Genomic DNA, 15,285 nt, shown 5'->3' on the forward strand with positions numbered 1-15,285 from the left:
TACGATATTTCATACGTCAAATAAAGGCTTTTGTCTTTGTGGTGGTGGTGCAAGGGACTGTTCTCAAAGCTTCTTAGCTGAGGTTTTACAAGTCTGTACTTTATTAACGGAAACTGTAGAAAAAGGAAAGAAATATCTTGCTGACATGACAGGATTGAAAGGCAAGAAGCAGTCATGGGATGTCCCTTCTCTGGCTGTTTGGTTAAGATCTAGTCAGCTGAGGAGTGTCAGGGCTGAGGGCCTGGGGTGATAAAGCTGCTGATAAACTGGTTTTCACCATACTGTCACTAGCTCTCCAACAGGCCTTTGGTGGTCCTAAGTGTCTCATTTACCCTACTCTAAAGTCTTATAAAGAGAACTTTGCATTTCACTGCAGAGGTACTGCCATGTTTGCCACCAAAAAGGCCCAGCAGGCAGGAGTTGCCTGGCAACAGCTGGGGTGGGGGGAGGAAGGCAGACAGTCCTCTGTCTTGTTATCACTTCTAAACAGATAAGGCTGGAGCCACCCATCCAGCCTCCAGTGAAAGGTTCTAACTCATAAAATGCATGCTTTTGTCACATTTTCAGAGCATTAAAAAAAAAAAAAATCACTGAAGAAAATGCTCTGCAACAAATCAGGTGTTAAGGACCTCTCTGAGAATGACTTTAAAGCATTGGTTGTCCACACACAGGCTGCTCCTTGGGATCTATAGAGGAATAAAAAATGGCTGCCCTCTAACCTCCTAGGTCATTTGGCTGGGCTACTTTCTGTCTCTGAATTTTCCTTTTCTACAATATTTTATCTGAGTGAAATCATAACACGTTTCCTTCTTTCTCTTTCCCTCCCTTCCTTCTTTTTTTGGAGGGGTGCTAAAAAATGAACCCAGGGGCTCACATACCAAATGAGCATTCTACCACTAATTACACCCCAACCCCATATTTGTCCTTTTGAACCTGGCTTATTTCACGTTATCATAATGTTTTTAGGTTCATCCACATTATAACATGTATCAGAATTTTGTGTAATTGAAAAAATCTCATTGTATGTATATGCCATGTTTTGTTTACTCATCTACTAACAGACACTGACATTTAGACTCTTTCTACCTTACAGAATACAGAGGGAGGACAGCCATTTATACGCCAATGAGGGAGACCTCAGAAGAAACCAAATCTTCCAACATGTTGATCTTGGACTTCCAGTCTTCACACTGTGAGAAAATAAATTTCTATTGTTTAAGTTTCCCAGACAGCAGCCAACACAAGTGACAGAAAATCCTCTCCCCAAGCTGCCAGTCTCCACCACCCAACTCCCTTTCCCAGATGGGCAAATCTTCAATGCTTATGTTGGGGTTTAAATCTTTTAATTTTGTTAGTTTTTCAGTGAGGCTTGTCCTCTTGGTCATCAATGTTTTACCTCAGGGATTGGCCACCCCTGAGGCTATCAGCACTGTAAATACTGCTGGGGAGGGAATCACCCTGTGCCCCACCCCCTCCCCAGCCAGGATTTGTTGAGGAACAGTCCTTCAGTCTCCTCCAGGTCACAGCAGGCCCTCCCCATATGAGCTTCAACAGCAGTACTTGAAGGTCTCATCTCAGCGCTCTGTCTTTGGGCCAGGCAGAGGGAAGAGAATGTCTGTCTCCTAACCGCATCCATTCTATGTCCTGTTCCAGTTTCTCCCATCAATGCCTGGAGTAAAGATAAATATTGCCAATGCAAAAACTTTTCAGACTCAACTTCCTAGGAAACTGATCTTCAGTGTATGGATAGAGAACTGGAGGTGTCAGTAGGAAAATGACCTGGAGCCATTATGTCAGGTAAGGACAGAAGTCATCCACTTAGAGCTAAGATGGGAGTTAAGGTTCTTAGGATATAACGCAATGCATGTGCCACTGCAGTTTCTCATCAAAGGGAAGTACCCATTTTCCATCTCAACATCCTTCTAACAGAGGACAGCATTGATCAAAATTCAAAAGTTACAAAATTATTGCATTTTATTGTGTTAAATGTTTAATGTATTTGTGTGTAATGATTGCAAGACATTTTTATATGTGCGAATTTCTGCTTATATACTTTTTGTATTTCAAACTTCAATAATTTTCCTTAAATATTCTAGGCTTCCGTTTATGATCAGTTTGGCATTACAGATCATCCATTTGGGAAACAGTAAGAAGCATTTTCTCCTAGTCTTAGTTTTAATTGCAGAAGATACCTTTTTCTCAGTCATTATTAGTCTCATATTTTTAATGTTTTGGAAAGGTTATCAAAGAGAGAAACACAAAGGTGATAAAGAAGAAGTCAGCAATATTACAGCTCCAAACCTGCAGCAGACCACACTCAGCTGGACCCTGAGTGATTTCAGGAAAGAGCATGGAACGCAGGAGGGTTGGTGGCCTCAGGATTCTCCTCCCAATTTCAAGGCCTTGGAAGAGCGTGAGTTTAGCGCTGCCCAAGAAATCTTTGCGGTGATCCTGATCAGTGCTCTGTTGAATATAGGATCTGGAAAAACAAAGTGGGATAAATTTAGAGCTAAAATGAGAAACTCAAAAGAACATCTGGTCGTCTTCATAGCATGAATTGTTAAGGAAGTAAAAATATTTCCTAGTGAAGTGTTCGCTCTTACAAATTTCACTATTTTATTAGCAAAAACGTTGTATTTGCTATCCAATGGCAGTTTTCCTGCAGGTCCTTAGAATGTGACTTAAATGTATTTAAAACAAATGTCCCAAACGAAGATAATAGCGGACCCTGGCTTGGCTAATAGCAGACACTCAGGCTCCAACCTCCTCTCCCCATGAGTCCTCCAGGCGGTGGGTTTGGCGTCTTCACAACCCTGGGTGGTCCGCCTGGGAGGCCTGTCTTTAATCACTGTCCTCTGAAGGCACAGCCTGACTTCAATATGCGAACGAAAAGGATTGAGAAAATCCAATTTGCAGGGAGCCGTGGGGCTCTCCCCTACCACGCCCGCATTCCTGGTAGTTTGCTTTTAATCCCTAAATTACCAACAAGGCTTACCCTAGCAAACACTCTCAGTAGGGGACTGATGTCCGGATGACCCCCACAGGTGCGCCCGCGAGACCGCGCTGCTGTAGGAACGGCGGCACCTGCGTGCTAGGCAGCTTCTGCGTGTGCCCCGCCCACTTCACCGGCCGCTACTGCGAGCACGACCAGCGGCGCAGGTGGGCACCGGGGCCGCGCGGCAAGGGTGGGGGTGGGGGTGGGGGGGTGCTGGGGGGGGTGGGAGCCGCGGGAGAGTGGGGATGAGGGCGGCGCGGGACCACCGCACTAACGCCAGGTCCCCGCCTCCTCAGCGACTGCGGCGCCCTGGGTCACGGAGCCTGGACCTTGCACGGCTGCCGCCTCTGCCGGTGCGTCTTCGCTGCACTGCACTGCCTCCCTCGCCAGCTTGGCCGCTGTGGTAAGAGGCCCCGCGACTTCTGCTCTTGGCTCACACACGCGTGCAATTGCGCCTTTATTGCGCTTCCTTGTGCGCCCTTATCCACCAGAGCATCTTCCTTTGCCAGGCAACATCGAAAAGAGCAAACTATATCAATCCAAGGAAGTCGTGAGTTATTACAAAAAAGTTTTAAAACTTTTATCACATCCATGATTTCCAAACAGTGCCCTTATGCATTCTTTGCAGTGAGTGGAGTTTCAGGAGCTGACAAAACAGAGTTAAACCTGGGAGTTAGCTGAGACCATCACTAGCATATCCATACCCTAGACAACACTGTCCCCCTCAGCTGTGAACCCAGGAAAGCACTGGAGCAGGAACCCTTTAAGGGTTGGGCTCCAAAAATGCAGGCGGCACTTCACTTCAGTATCCTGCTCTCCTCCCCAAATCCGAGCTTCCCCTCTTCTGTGCAGGGCTGGCCAGGACTAGCAGTCGTGGACAATCAGTGAAGCCACCACCCTTCAACCCAAATCTCCTCTGACTGTCATCCCTGGGTGGTTTGGCTATGCAGTGTGTTCAGGGAACACTCCATGAAGCCAGAGCTCCTGAGCCACTTTTCTGACCGTCCCTCTACTTCAGTGGACTACCTCTCCTGTGGAAGGGCACAGTTAATGGTTTCACACTCTTTCGACCCAGCTTACCACCTCCTAGTCCTCAGGCAGCCCTACCAAGACCGTGGAGAGGGCCGCACCAGTGCAGTGGGAAGCCCTTCAGCTCCATTTCCCTGCCCCTGCCTTCTCACTCTTGGTGGGTCCACTGGTGCAGGAGCACACAGAATACTTCGCTCCTAACTCAACTTCCCACACCTTCTGTTCTGGGTAGTGCAATGATTCTGTTAATCATGAAGAAGACACAGCCATCAACCTGGCTAAAGCCTTCCCTTCTCATCACCTAGCTCTGCATGGTGCCATAAAGGAAAATCTATCCTGTCTATCCTAATTTGTTCACCTCTTCCCCCTTATTCAGAACACCTTTCCCCCAAAACACTCTTCTATGGGTCCTCCATTTGCTGGGCCATGTCTCCAGTTCACTAGCTGCTCCTCCTAAGTTCCGGAGACCTGAGGGCATAAACTTTGGGGATCCTGCATTAGATTTGCAGGTGGAGCAAATCTGATGTCTCACAGGTGAGGTCAGTTCTCTCCTGCAGTTGCTCCCTTCCTAAGTGGCAGCGTGGGAAAGGAGCTAACTGAGGTCATTCCCAGCCTCCTATGCAAGGCCAATAGGGCAGGTACTGGGTTCCAAGATATCTGATTACTATTTCACATCCTTGGAAACATCCAGAGAAGAGACTGTTTGCCAATGACAGTGACAATGGCTTCTGAAAATGTGGCTTCTTATTGTCAAAGCTGGATGAAATTGTGTAGTCCTCTTTCATAGCTGCTCTTTGACCCACTGATCCTGCTTCAGGGCAAGTTACAATGGTGACAACTGCTCTTGTGGTGGTGGTGGTTGTGGTGGTGGTGCTGTGTGTAAGGGTGGCCCATAATGGTGGTGCTGACTGCCATTTGTTAGCTGTCATGGTATTTCAGGCACTTTACACCTGTTGTACCCATATGTCCCATCTAAGTCTCATGATGGCCTCTGAAGCAGATATTATACCTTTTAGTGCAAGAAAGCTCAGGCTCAGAAAGGTTAACTCCTATAGATAGTAAACAGTTCAACAGTTGTTCTCAATATGAAAAGAATTAAGATATTTTTGATGGTACTTTTTGGAATATTGACAATTTACCCATGTTTTAAATCCAGCCTATAGGGACTAGGTAAAAAGTTTTAAACACTTTGATAGGGTATTATGATGGTTTTAAAGAGTATATGGAAAGTAGAACAAAAAACTGTTTACTGTATAATTATAATACGTTGAAAGGACTTCTATGGCTGGGAGGGATGACATGTGAATGACATGCTACAAAATTACCTCCCACAACACTCTGGGGAGCCCTCAAGCCAAGAAGTCTCCAGGGGCCCTTCTTGCTCTGACTGGTGTTCTCCAAGCCCAAGAATGAAAAGCTTCCAGCTAGCAGGGATCTTTGTTTAGGCTTTTAGCCAGCTCAAGTCTCCTCATTAGAGCAAGAGGATAACTTGCTCTTTCTTTTTTAACCCTTCTTTTCTCTTTACTCCTCCTTCTCCTTCTCTTTTTCTGCCTCTTCCTTTCCTTCTTCTTCTCCTCCTTTTGTTGTTGCTGTTTGAAACAGGGTCTCAAGATGTAGCCCAGGCTGACCCTAAACTCATAATCCTCCTCTGCCTCCAGAGTGCTAGGATAACAGGTGTGTGACACCATGCTTCTTTCTACCTGTGACCCCAAAGAATCAAGAATAAATTTCCATTAACATCAAGAACTAATTTAAGGGCTTGTGGTATAGCTCAGTGGTAGAAAATCTGACTGGCATCTGCCAGGCCCTGGGTCTAGCACCACCACCACCAAAAGAACCAATTGAATACTCTTAAGTTTGCACTGTAGTTCAGTGGTAGTATACCCTGCATGGTTGATGTTATTCTATCCGCAGTGGCAAAAACAGTTAAAAAGAGGAAGGGGAAAAAAAAAACCAACTTAATTCTCTAAAATTTAGAATCTTTGTAACGACTGTGAAGTAGAAATTCGAGAAAGGCATGTATTGTGAATATGAAATGGGGCCATGTCAAGCTTTACCTTAAAACTACAAACCCAGTTCTGGCAGGAAAGCAACCAACAATAAATAGGCAAACATGCCAGATCCAGTCAAGGGGCCTGTAGGATGCACTAGAATGGATCTTATAAAGGTCTGTTCCAACCAGTTCTGAGTCTGTGTACACGTAACCTATGTCCAGTCCTCCTGGGACATCCCCCATGATAGATGTGGTTTCAGTGGGAAAGCTTGTCTGGGCACAAGGCCAAAAGAGGAACCATCTGTCTCCCAGGAACATCCAGGGGTGACTACAAATTGGAATATATCAGGAATTCTGGATCTGGGCCTCACATTGAGAAATGCTACCCTCATCCACAGTGGTCTCCAAAAAATTCCATCAGTAAAACAATAATTTAAGCATGCTCCCCATTCAGTGGTGGAGACACAGTTGCTATGCTGAGCATACACAAACTTGATTCATTTAAGTCTACCTTTTCATGATATGCAAAGACTAATAGACATGACAAAGATCTCTGCTATGTCAAAAGTAAGAAGAACCTTTTGATAAATATGTGATACCCCAGGTCACAGTAATAAGTTATCAGTAGCAGAGTTTCCTTTCTTGTGCAATACAAAATAGTGGTGGGGCATAAAGTCATTGATTTTTTTTTTATCTTTTAACAAATACAGCAAATATCAAGAAAGCGTATTTTTGAAATAAATATTATTTTCATTTTCAGCTCTTGAGCTGAGCTTAGGATCCTTGGGAGGCTTGCCCCATTGTGCTCATGTTTCCAGTTTGGGGACCCTTGTTTGAAAGGCTGACTCTATATAATCAAGTTCACAAAGATAATAAAATAGTAGACTTAGGGTTTAAATACAGAAAGCAACTACCAAACAGGCCACCCAAGGGATGTCAACACTGGCCAGTAGTATTGGCCCGTTTTTCTTCTGAATAGCTTCTTGTCAGGTGTGATTACCTGTCAGTATCAGCTTCTCTGGAGCCTCACCTGTCCCAGATGTTAGGGTCCTCATTTTGGGATTTTGTTACTCTGGAACAAGCCTCTCCCAAGGTGGGGTGATAAGGGAAATGGCACTCAGGTTTGGAGTGTGCCTGGTGTTGGTTCCACAAGGAGTTGGCTTCTGGACCAATCCCACTGCAGCTTACCTACCAACAGATGTGCAATGTCCCTTCACTATTTGTCTGCATCCTAATTTGTTAATTTTCATTGTTTTGTGCTCTCTAGGAAAAATGCAGGACTAGGCAGGCCTGTGTGGGGAGAATCTTCCTGTAGTTGGGCCCTGCCTCATCTGCCTGCTTCTCTGCCAGCTGATCCAACATCCAGACCTGGACTCATTGTGAGAAAGATTAATGGAATTGGCAACATGCCTGCAGGGTTGGCTCTTTCATATAATCATTAACATTGAGAACTTTAATCAAGATCCTTGTTGGGTCCCACCAGCTTAGAGGTTCCTGTTCAGCTGCTCTAGGATGGGGTCCAGGGCATGCAGAGAGCCAGACTTGGGGACTTAGCACTCAGATGAGTGAGGCCTGCAGATGAGGAGCCATGTAGGGTAGGGCTGAGGGACAGGGACTAAGCATTCAGACATGGCTCCTGTGACCTGGTCATTATGGAGGTGGGTGAAACATGCCAACAGGTGAACTGTCACAGTAAAAGTACACTCTGCTACTGATGGATGACATATTTCTATGACCTGGACTTTCATTATATATTTATGGAAAGAACCTTTTTAGACTTTAGATGTAGAAGTTATCTTTGTCACATTTACTAGCTTTGCACATATGTGAAAAAGAAGATATAGACAAATCAAGTCTCCACTGCTGAATGGGGAACATACTCAAGTTTATTTTTTACTGATGGAGTAGCAGCATGTCTCAATGTGAGGGTTAGACCCAGGAATCCTAAAATGCTCCAGTGAATGGTCATACATTTGTGGGTGGCTGCTTCCTCCTCTTTAATAAGCTGTCTGGAGTCAAATAAATGTTAACACTAATCTGGGGAGAAGAGTTGGACCATCTTTGCAACAGTTGGCTACAAGCTATTCTATTTTACTGTACTGTTTTAAATCAGATCTATTTGTCCTGATTGCCAAATGCCCATGGACAGAGTGCTCTCCAAAAGGCCACCTTGGTCTGCTCACCAGCTAAATAAGTAAGGCTGAGGTTTCTTTCTTGGCCCTTAAAAACAATGTAGCCATTCTCCTGCTCTTCATATTCCACAAAAATCCAGTTGTCTTTGGCTGCAGAGAAAGAATTTCTTTTGCTATTGCAGCTCTGGGGGGTTGAACCCTGAGCCTCATGCATGCCAGGTAAACATTCTTATCACTAAATTCCCGAAAGGAATATTAAATGTAAAGGAAGAGAGGAAGGCACAGCTTCCCTGAGCTGGGCTCCAAGAGGGCTCCTTCCTGCTGCATGTGCTGCTCTGTGGAATCCCCTCACATGGATGCATTGCACTCGCTCAGACCCCAGCCTCCCACCTACCAGTCCTGTAAAGGGCTGAGCTGCAGAGTCCAGTAAGGACAAAGCAAAAGAGCCTTTTTGAGAATGATACAAAAATTCTATCTCATTCCTTACAGCCAAGCCTGCAGTAGTGTACTTTTTTGTGTTCTTTGTTCAGATCTGAAAGACTTTCTCACCTCTCACACCAGTGGACCAAGAACACATAGCATGCTGAGTTTTCTTCTGATGCCCTGTGTCCTCCTGCAGTGCCTCATCCATGGAGGTTGAGACTCCCAAGTGGACAGAAACTTCCTGCTGGGATTGCAAGGAATCAACCTTCATTCCACAGTGCAGGAGCTACAAGGTCCCAGAGGAAGAGCTAGGATTTGGGCATCCACTTTAATTTTCCTTTCTTTTCTGGAAAAAAAAGCACGTACTTTTCATTTATTCTTTTTATAACAGGTAGATGATTTCCTTCCTCTGGTACCCCCTGCTGTCTCTGGATTACAGCTACCATTTGTTTTCTTATAAAGTGTCAGCACCTTTGACCTCAGTATTCTATTTACATATTTCTATGTTATAAATAGTACAATTGCTTAGTTTACTATAATCTAAAGCATTAGATGAATATTTGTATTGTGCAGTAAACATTTTCACAAAAGAGTATTGCTTCCTGAGCCTTATTTCAAGGTCTCTAATTGAGATGTGCCTGAACTGTAAGAGTCTGGAGCCTATTCAATCACAAGTCTTCCACTGATGGTTTCAGAGTATATGCTAGTACACGCTGAAATCTTTGCAATCATGATATACCTTGAAGATGTGGCCTTGTTGCCAGAGGAGGGATGAGGGTCTTGGGTTTCCATGCAAAGAACTTAAGATCCACAATGGATCTTTATGTAAAAGGTGTTAAACTGCTTTTGCTAAGAAGCACTGACTCCTTACTTGGACCCAGGAATTAACTAAAAGCAGGAGAAAAGCTTGGCATCTTGTCCTTCATTTTGTGTCTGTCTTTGCTCTGAGCCATTCTCTCTGCAGGTACTTTGCAATCAGTTTGGATTCCAGGAAGGGCAGAACTAATAACATCTTCATGACAAGGGATGGAAACTATCCCTAACATTAGAGCCTCTTCAGGATAGACTACCTCAGGGTGACAGTGACTCTAGACATCTCCCACAACAAAGACTGAGATATTAACCAACCAGACCATAGCTGTGACTAGTACTATTCATAACTTTCTCCCCGTTCCCCCATTTCTTTGTCTATTTAAACTTATCACTTATGTCTATACCCTGAAGATGGGTTAAGTGCTTACTTTGCCTCTTTCCATGGTGTGTCCCACTACGTGTAATAAATCTTTCTCTGCCCTTCACCATGTCTCTTTATTTGGCAAATAGGCGCAAGTGGCCAGACCTGACATGTGGAAGCCCAGGAGTTTGGGCCTGAGGTTCAAAACTCTGGTTTCAGCTTTGACAAGCCAGTCGGGAGAAAATGAACCCTTTTAGTAACCATTTGCAGCCAGTGGAACCTGGATAGAGAAGAAAGATAGAATTGGTTCCCTGCTGCTGCTGGAACTGTTTTTATTCCAAGGATTTCTTTTCTTATCTTTCCACTTTGGCCAGCATCAGCTGCTCTTTACCATCATCTGGTACGGCAGAAAGAGGAGCATCTGGACTATAGGGGCTCTAAAGTCTGACCTTGGTGAGTTCTCCTTGATTGGTGCACCTGAGTCCTTCCCCTTCCTTTTCCTTGTCTGGAGGCTCTTGTGGGCTGTTGGGGTTCATCCGAACCACTTGGGCTTTTGCTGTTTGACAAGGAATTTTGGATGCCTTCCTCAGAGGCTTCTCTGAGCATTTGGACTCATTTGAGAATTTTGTGCTAGCGATTGATAGGGAAGGGATGTAAAAGAAACCAAAGTGTTTGTGTTGGAGGTCTCTATTATGACTTGCTTAAGAATGAAAAATGCTAAGTTCATCTTGCTCCCTAGCTGACTGGTTTAACAACAATAACAACAAAAATTGGCAAAAGGATGATTTCTCTGTGTGCTCTCTCAATTGCCTAAAACCTAGCTTTGACTCTTAACTTCCTAAAATGAGTCTTAGAATAATGGTATTGGGCACATCTCAATCTGCCACTGTAATTCCTAGAAATAACTGGCCAATATCTTTGTGGCCACTAAATTAACTTTTTGCATATTCTCGAGCTCTTATATGGGTGCTTAAATTGACATTTGTGGCATGCCTAATTTAAAACTTTTTTGCATACTCGTATATGTGTATGTGAACATCTGGAGAGTTCATTTAAGGAAACTGATGCCTCTGTTCTCTCTTCTCTCTCTTCCCCATCTCTTCTACTGCTATTTCTAAGAAAGCCAGTGTTCCAATGTTCTTATCCCAACTAGATCAAACTACCTTATCCTGTACCTTAGAACTGAAGAAAAAGGATTTCATGGGCAGCCTCCTTAATCTATTTCAATCTAAGTGTAATTTGCATTCAACTCTTGTAGTTGGATTTATTAACAAATGTATTTTTATAAATTGCTATTGTACAGAGAAATAGTTTAAAATTCCTTTTCTTCCTGGGTCTTCATTGAAATATGAGTATTTTATTTCATTGGGAAAAGAAACAATTTTGCCAAAATTCAAAATTTTGTAAAATTCTAAATACAGATTAGAAAGGTCTTAAAATACATAAAAATAAAGCTCATCAAGTGTGTATGTGTGACTAAGATGCTCATAATTTAAAAATCGCCTAAGGAATAGTCTAAGGCCAAAATTTAGTGTGCTGCTAGAGAGCTAAAACTTCATTCTCTTTGTCTGTAATAACAAGGCTATCTCAATATTGTTCTGTTCTTAAAAACATTTATAAGAAACTAATTTAAAGGAAAGATTTTTGTATTTTATCAAGATAATTGCTTGTGTTTTTTGTCAATCTTGTCAAACTTTTGACTACTTAGGTAACTAAACCTTAACTGAATCAGAGTTCATGTAAAAGTCTTTTAAATGACCACCTTTTAACTGTGGTGAAACAAACAAATATTATTTTAAGTAATTCTAACACAAGTAGTGCCCTGTATGTCTGTAACTAGAAGTATATAGAGCAGTGTGTCTAAACTTTAAATATTGTGCAAACATTTTCAGAGTTAAAAACATGTAAATTTAGTACATGTAAAATGGACTCTAATGTTCTCTTTAATTCAAAATATATTACATGTAAACCTTTGACATATAAAAATGGTCAATGAAATTTTTGACATTTCTGCTGTTTGTAGTCAGTAACAATAAGGGGAAAAAAAAAAAAAAGAAACCTGCCATTGGGACAATCATGCTATTTAAACACTGGCCTACAATTATTCATCTTAGCCAAATGAGTGTTATTATATATATGAGACACACTTGTACCTTAGGAAATAAGGGTATTTGGGATCACTAACACTGTCCCCCTAACTTGTAAGAGATCTGAAATTTGACTCCTGTCAGTGCTGTACACCTATTATCTTTCTTAGCCAAAGAGTCTAAATTGTACTCCAAAGGAAAAAGCTAACTTGATAGTATATATAACATCTGTGTAACTGTAATGTGAATTGTTGCTCGTTCCTTTGTTGTGTACTTACATTCTAACTTGCGTGTGGCCCAAGTATTTACTATTTTTAATTTCCTTGTTTCATCTAGCTCTCCTGCCTCATCCTCTCCTAGACAATAGCCCTCTCTGGGCAGCCTGACATCCTCCTCCCTGCAGTAGCATGCGTCACTGTAAGGCAATACATGTTGGCCTCTTGGTGGGCCTTTGTGTCCTTGGAGAGGGACAGTGGGCAGTATGTGAACACTGTTCTGGGTCTGGGCAAAGAGCAGCTGCCTAAAAATGCTCTGGGTAGAGAAAGGAAGGCAGGAGAGGGAAGGAGCCAAGGCTGGAGACAGCAGCTTGGTGCCCAACTCTTCCTCCTTTTTTCCAGTGGCAAATTAGCTTCTTCCTGGGGTCACATCGCCATAGAGGTGGAAGAGTCTTCAAAGTGCAGGCGGGTAGGGGTTTAGCCTAAAGAGCTCCAAGGCCTGCTTCCCCAGTCTTCTAGCAGCACCACTTCTCTGTAGCGGACCTTTACCAAATCTGAACCCCAGTCTAAAACCAAACCTGTGGAAAGAACTTTCCAAAAACAAAAAGGGACTAAGTACCTAAAAGGACCAAGTGGAGAACTCTCAGGGATCTCCTCACAACCCTCACCCACGACTGGTAACACTTGGAGCTAATTGGTTCGTGAGAAAAATGTTAAAATTCAAGATTTTTAATCATTTTTATTTAGATAGCTGTCCTTATATACAAAATACCTACTGTAAAAATTCTCATTTCATTTGATTTACAAAAATGGGACAACAAAATAATTTAAGTCACTAATACTGTACAAAAATAAAACTGATAAAACAGATGTAAAGGTCAGAGTCTTACAGTGATAGAGACTGTTCACCCCTTGTGGAAGAACATCTCCATCTACCCAAAATGATAAGCACTGGGCTAAATCTGCCTGCAAACTGACAAACTGGTTTCTGTAATTATAACTACCAAATATAATTCTCAAAAGAAGAAGATGGAGCTTACAGCCAGGGTTCTACAATGGTAAAGGGCTTTCTTCTTCCACAACCAGGGAGAAAAGATGTCTTAACTCTGAAACTATTAAAATTTTTCATATTAAATTTTCTAAAATTAATATTCCATCAAATTTTCCAAATTTAAGTATTAAATAAAATAGCTTTTCTTTCTTTTTAAACAAAAATTTAGTTATGTTAAAAAAAAAAGTAAAAATTACTATCCTGGATTTTCATAAGTTAAATCCACGATCTTTTAAATATAAAAAATAAATGTTTCATAGTTTTAGTGTTCAACAAACTCCATTATTCCTACTTGAAACATATCTTGATATAGTAAGTCTAATCAGAATGCTGGTTCCTGTTTTGTATTGTAAAACAGGATTTATCACAAAGAATATAAAGCTTTGAGTTTATATATTAGGTATAAGAGAATCTCAAATGTGTGTCAAGACTTGAAAAGGCAAGTAACTTTTTGGGGAAGAAATTGCGCATTTTTAAAAACATGTTGCTGCATTTATATACATTTAAGTGTTTGATAAAAGCCACATGTAAATTTACTCCTGAAACAACAAAGAGTATCTTTCACTGACTTGAAAAGTTTTTTCTCCTTTCTTTCTGTGAGGGAAGGCTAAGTTTTTACAAGTTAGAAGTTACTAGGCAACCAGAAACTCTCACTTACAAAAGGGCCTTTCCATGAGTTCAGTAAAAATTCAAGTTTTGAAACATAAATATTTCTTGGCAATAAAAATTTTGAGCTCAAAGTTGTCTTCAAGTATATTCTGAGTAGTACTTTCTATTATAGTTTAATTATAAAAAGAAATGACAAACTAAAAATTTAATCCTAAGAACTGGATGAATATGTTTATGTCATATGTAAAATTCATGTTTACAAAATTTCTATTTTTTTTTACACCAACTTAGCACACCTCTGTGTGCTAAAAAAAACCTGACAGACAAAAAAGACACATTGTCTTATTTTTAATAGCTTCTTTTAGGAAACTGAATTAGAGATGGTTCCACATTTGAGAAGCTATAATGTGGGTAAAAAAAAAATCAAGGTCTGTTCACTATTAGTATGAATATTTAGGGTTTAAAGCATTTGTTTACATATAAAATTTAAAAGACAGAAATATTGATCCCTCTAGTAAATGTCAGTCTCTTTCTTTCTCTCTCTCTCTCTCTCTCTCTCTCTCTCTCTCTCTCTCATTCTCTCTCTCATGCTGATATGGAACTCAGAGCCTCTAACAGGTAAGGCAAGTGCTTTGCCACTGAACTACATTCTTAGCCCATAATTCTGACTACAAGCAAGAAAACCACAGTCATCATTTGTCCATCCATCAATCCATCTGTGTATCTACTGACCAACTAATTGGGAGGTCTTTACCCACCTGGCTCAGAAAAAAATCTAGGAGTTGTGAAAGTTAGACTGCTTTTTCTAGAGTGCTTGTAGAATCTGAAAATAAAAGGCATTTCCCCTGTAAATGGCATACCTGAGTCCAGAGAGGTCACTAAAAAAGGAGAAATTTCTCAGGAAACAGAGGAGCAATCCTGAGTCCTTGTTTGAAAGCCTTCCTAGGGAAGTGTCCCAGATATTATTTGTTTATCCCCTGCTGTTGAGAACAAACACAGCCCTCCTAGTCTGCAGTCTCTGAACCTCTTCCTAGACTTGCCTTATCTCTGAGCCTACTCACCCTGACAGAGAGTGACTCATTCCTCTCCTCTCTTGGCAGCTCCTTCTCTCTAGATTGTTGTTAGAAGTCATACTTCCCTTGCCAGTTTTGCTCAGCTCAGTCTACCCCAGCACACCCTAGGAAAACAGATCTGTCATCAAAAGCCCACAGGTCCACACATGCTTTCTATGGGGGTGGGGAAAAGACTAAGAGAAGAGAATTTGTACCAGTCACAGGGCCAGCCTGCTCTTGCATTAGAGTTTACCTCAGAGCCCCAGCAAATGGCTGCTGACTATGGGGTCTTCCATTCCTGACTATACAGACCAACTCTTGGCTGAGAGTGGTAAAAACCAGCCTCTGGGTATATTTCCAATTTCTAAAAATTCATATTTTCTATGAAAGCCACTCTGCAGCTTCACATTACATGGGCAGATGGGCAGAATTCTGTAGAATTCAGCCCTGAATGTTTAAAATTAAGTTCAATAAGCTGTACATGCACAGGCTTCTGTCATCTCACCTAGTGGGAAAGAAAAATGA

The 15,285-nt window shown here is 41.9% G+C and overlaps 1 protein-coding gene and 1 long non-coding RNA gene across 3 annotated transcripts; one reads left to right on the top strand and one right to left on the bottom strand.

The window, feature by feature from the left end:
• Window positions 1-1,534: 1,534 nt before the first annotated feature.
• Window positions 1,535-3,122, bottom strand: LOC141422362 (uncharacterized). Its single transcript, XR_012446909.1, has 3 exons — window positions 2,996-3,122; window positions 2,302-2,479; window positions 1,535-1,669 (listed from the first exon to the last, which is right to left on the bottom strand). It is a non-coding gene; the product is annotated as an uncharacterized lncRNA (long non-coding RNA).
• LOC109699684 (cryptic protein-like) lies at window positions 1,612-9,859 on the top strand. Of its 2 annotated transcripts, XR_012446908.1 has the most exons (7): window positions 1,612-1,797; window positions 2,097-2,146; window positions 2,240-2,413; window positions 3,045-3,159; window positions 3,292-3,398; window positions 7,285-7,396; window positions 8,680-9,859. XR_012446908.1 is itself a non-coding variant. In XM_074069538.1 (6 exons), the coding sequence occupies exons 1-6, from the start codon at window positions 1,775-1,777 to the stop codon at window positions 8,787-8,789; spliced, it is 579 nt and encodes a 192-aa protein (XP_073925639.1). In that variant the 5' UTR covers window positions 1,612-1,774; the 3' UTR covers window positions 8,790-9,859. The 2 variants fall into 2 exon arrangements, 1 of the variants encoding a protein (XP_073925639.1); XM_074069538.1 differs by lacking the exon at window positions 7,285-7,396.
• Window positions 9,860-15,285: the final 5,426 nt, after the last annotated feature.

This window comes from Castor canadensis, chromosome 4, assembly GCF_047511655.1.
Source record: "Castor canadensis chromosome 4, mCasCan1.hap1v2, whole genome shotgun sequence".
Taxonomy (NCBI): Eukaryota; Metazoa; Chordata; class Mammalia; order Rodentia; family Castoridae; genus Castor; species Castor canadensis.

Coding starts and splice junctions, on each gene's coding strand:
- LOC109699684 (XM_074069538.1), top strand. CDS start 1,775: ATGACCTGGAGCCATTATGTCAG. Junction 2,147..2,239: donor GATCATCCATTTGGGAAACA/GTAAGAAGCATT, acceptor TGTTTTGGAAAG/GTTATCAAAGAGAGAAACAC. Junction 2,414..3,044: donor TTTCAAGGCCTTGGAAGAGC/GTGAGTTTAGCG, acceptor TGACCCCCACAG/GTGCGCCCGCGAGACCGCGC.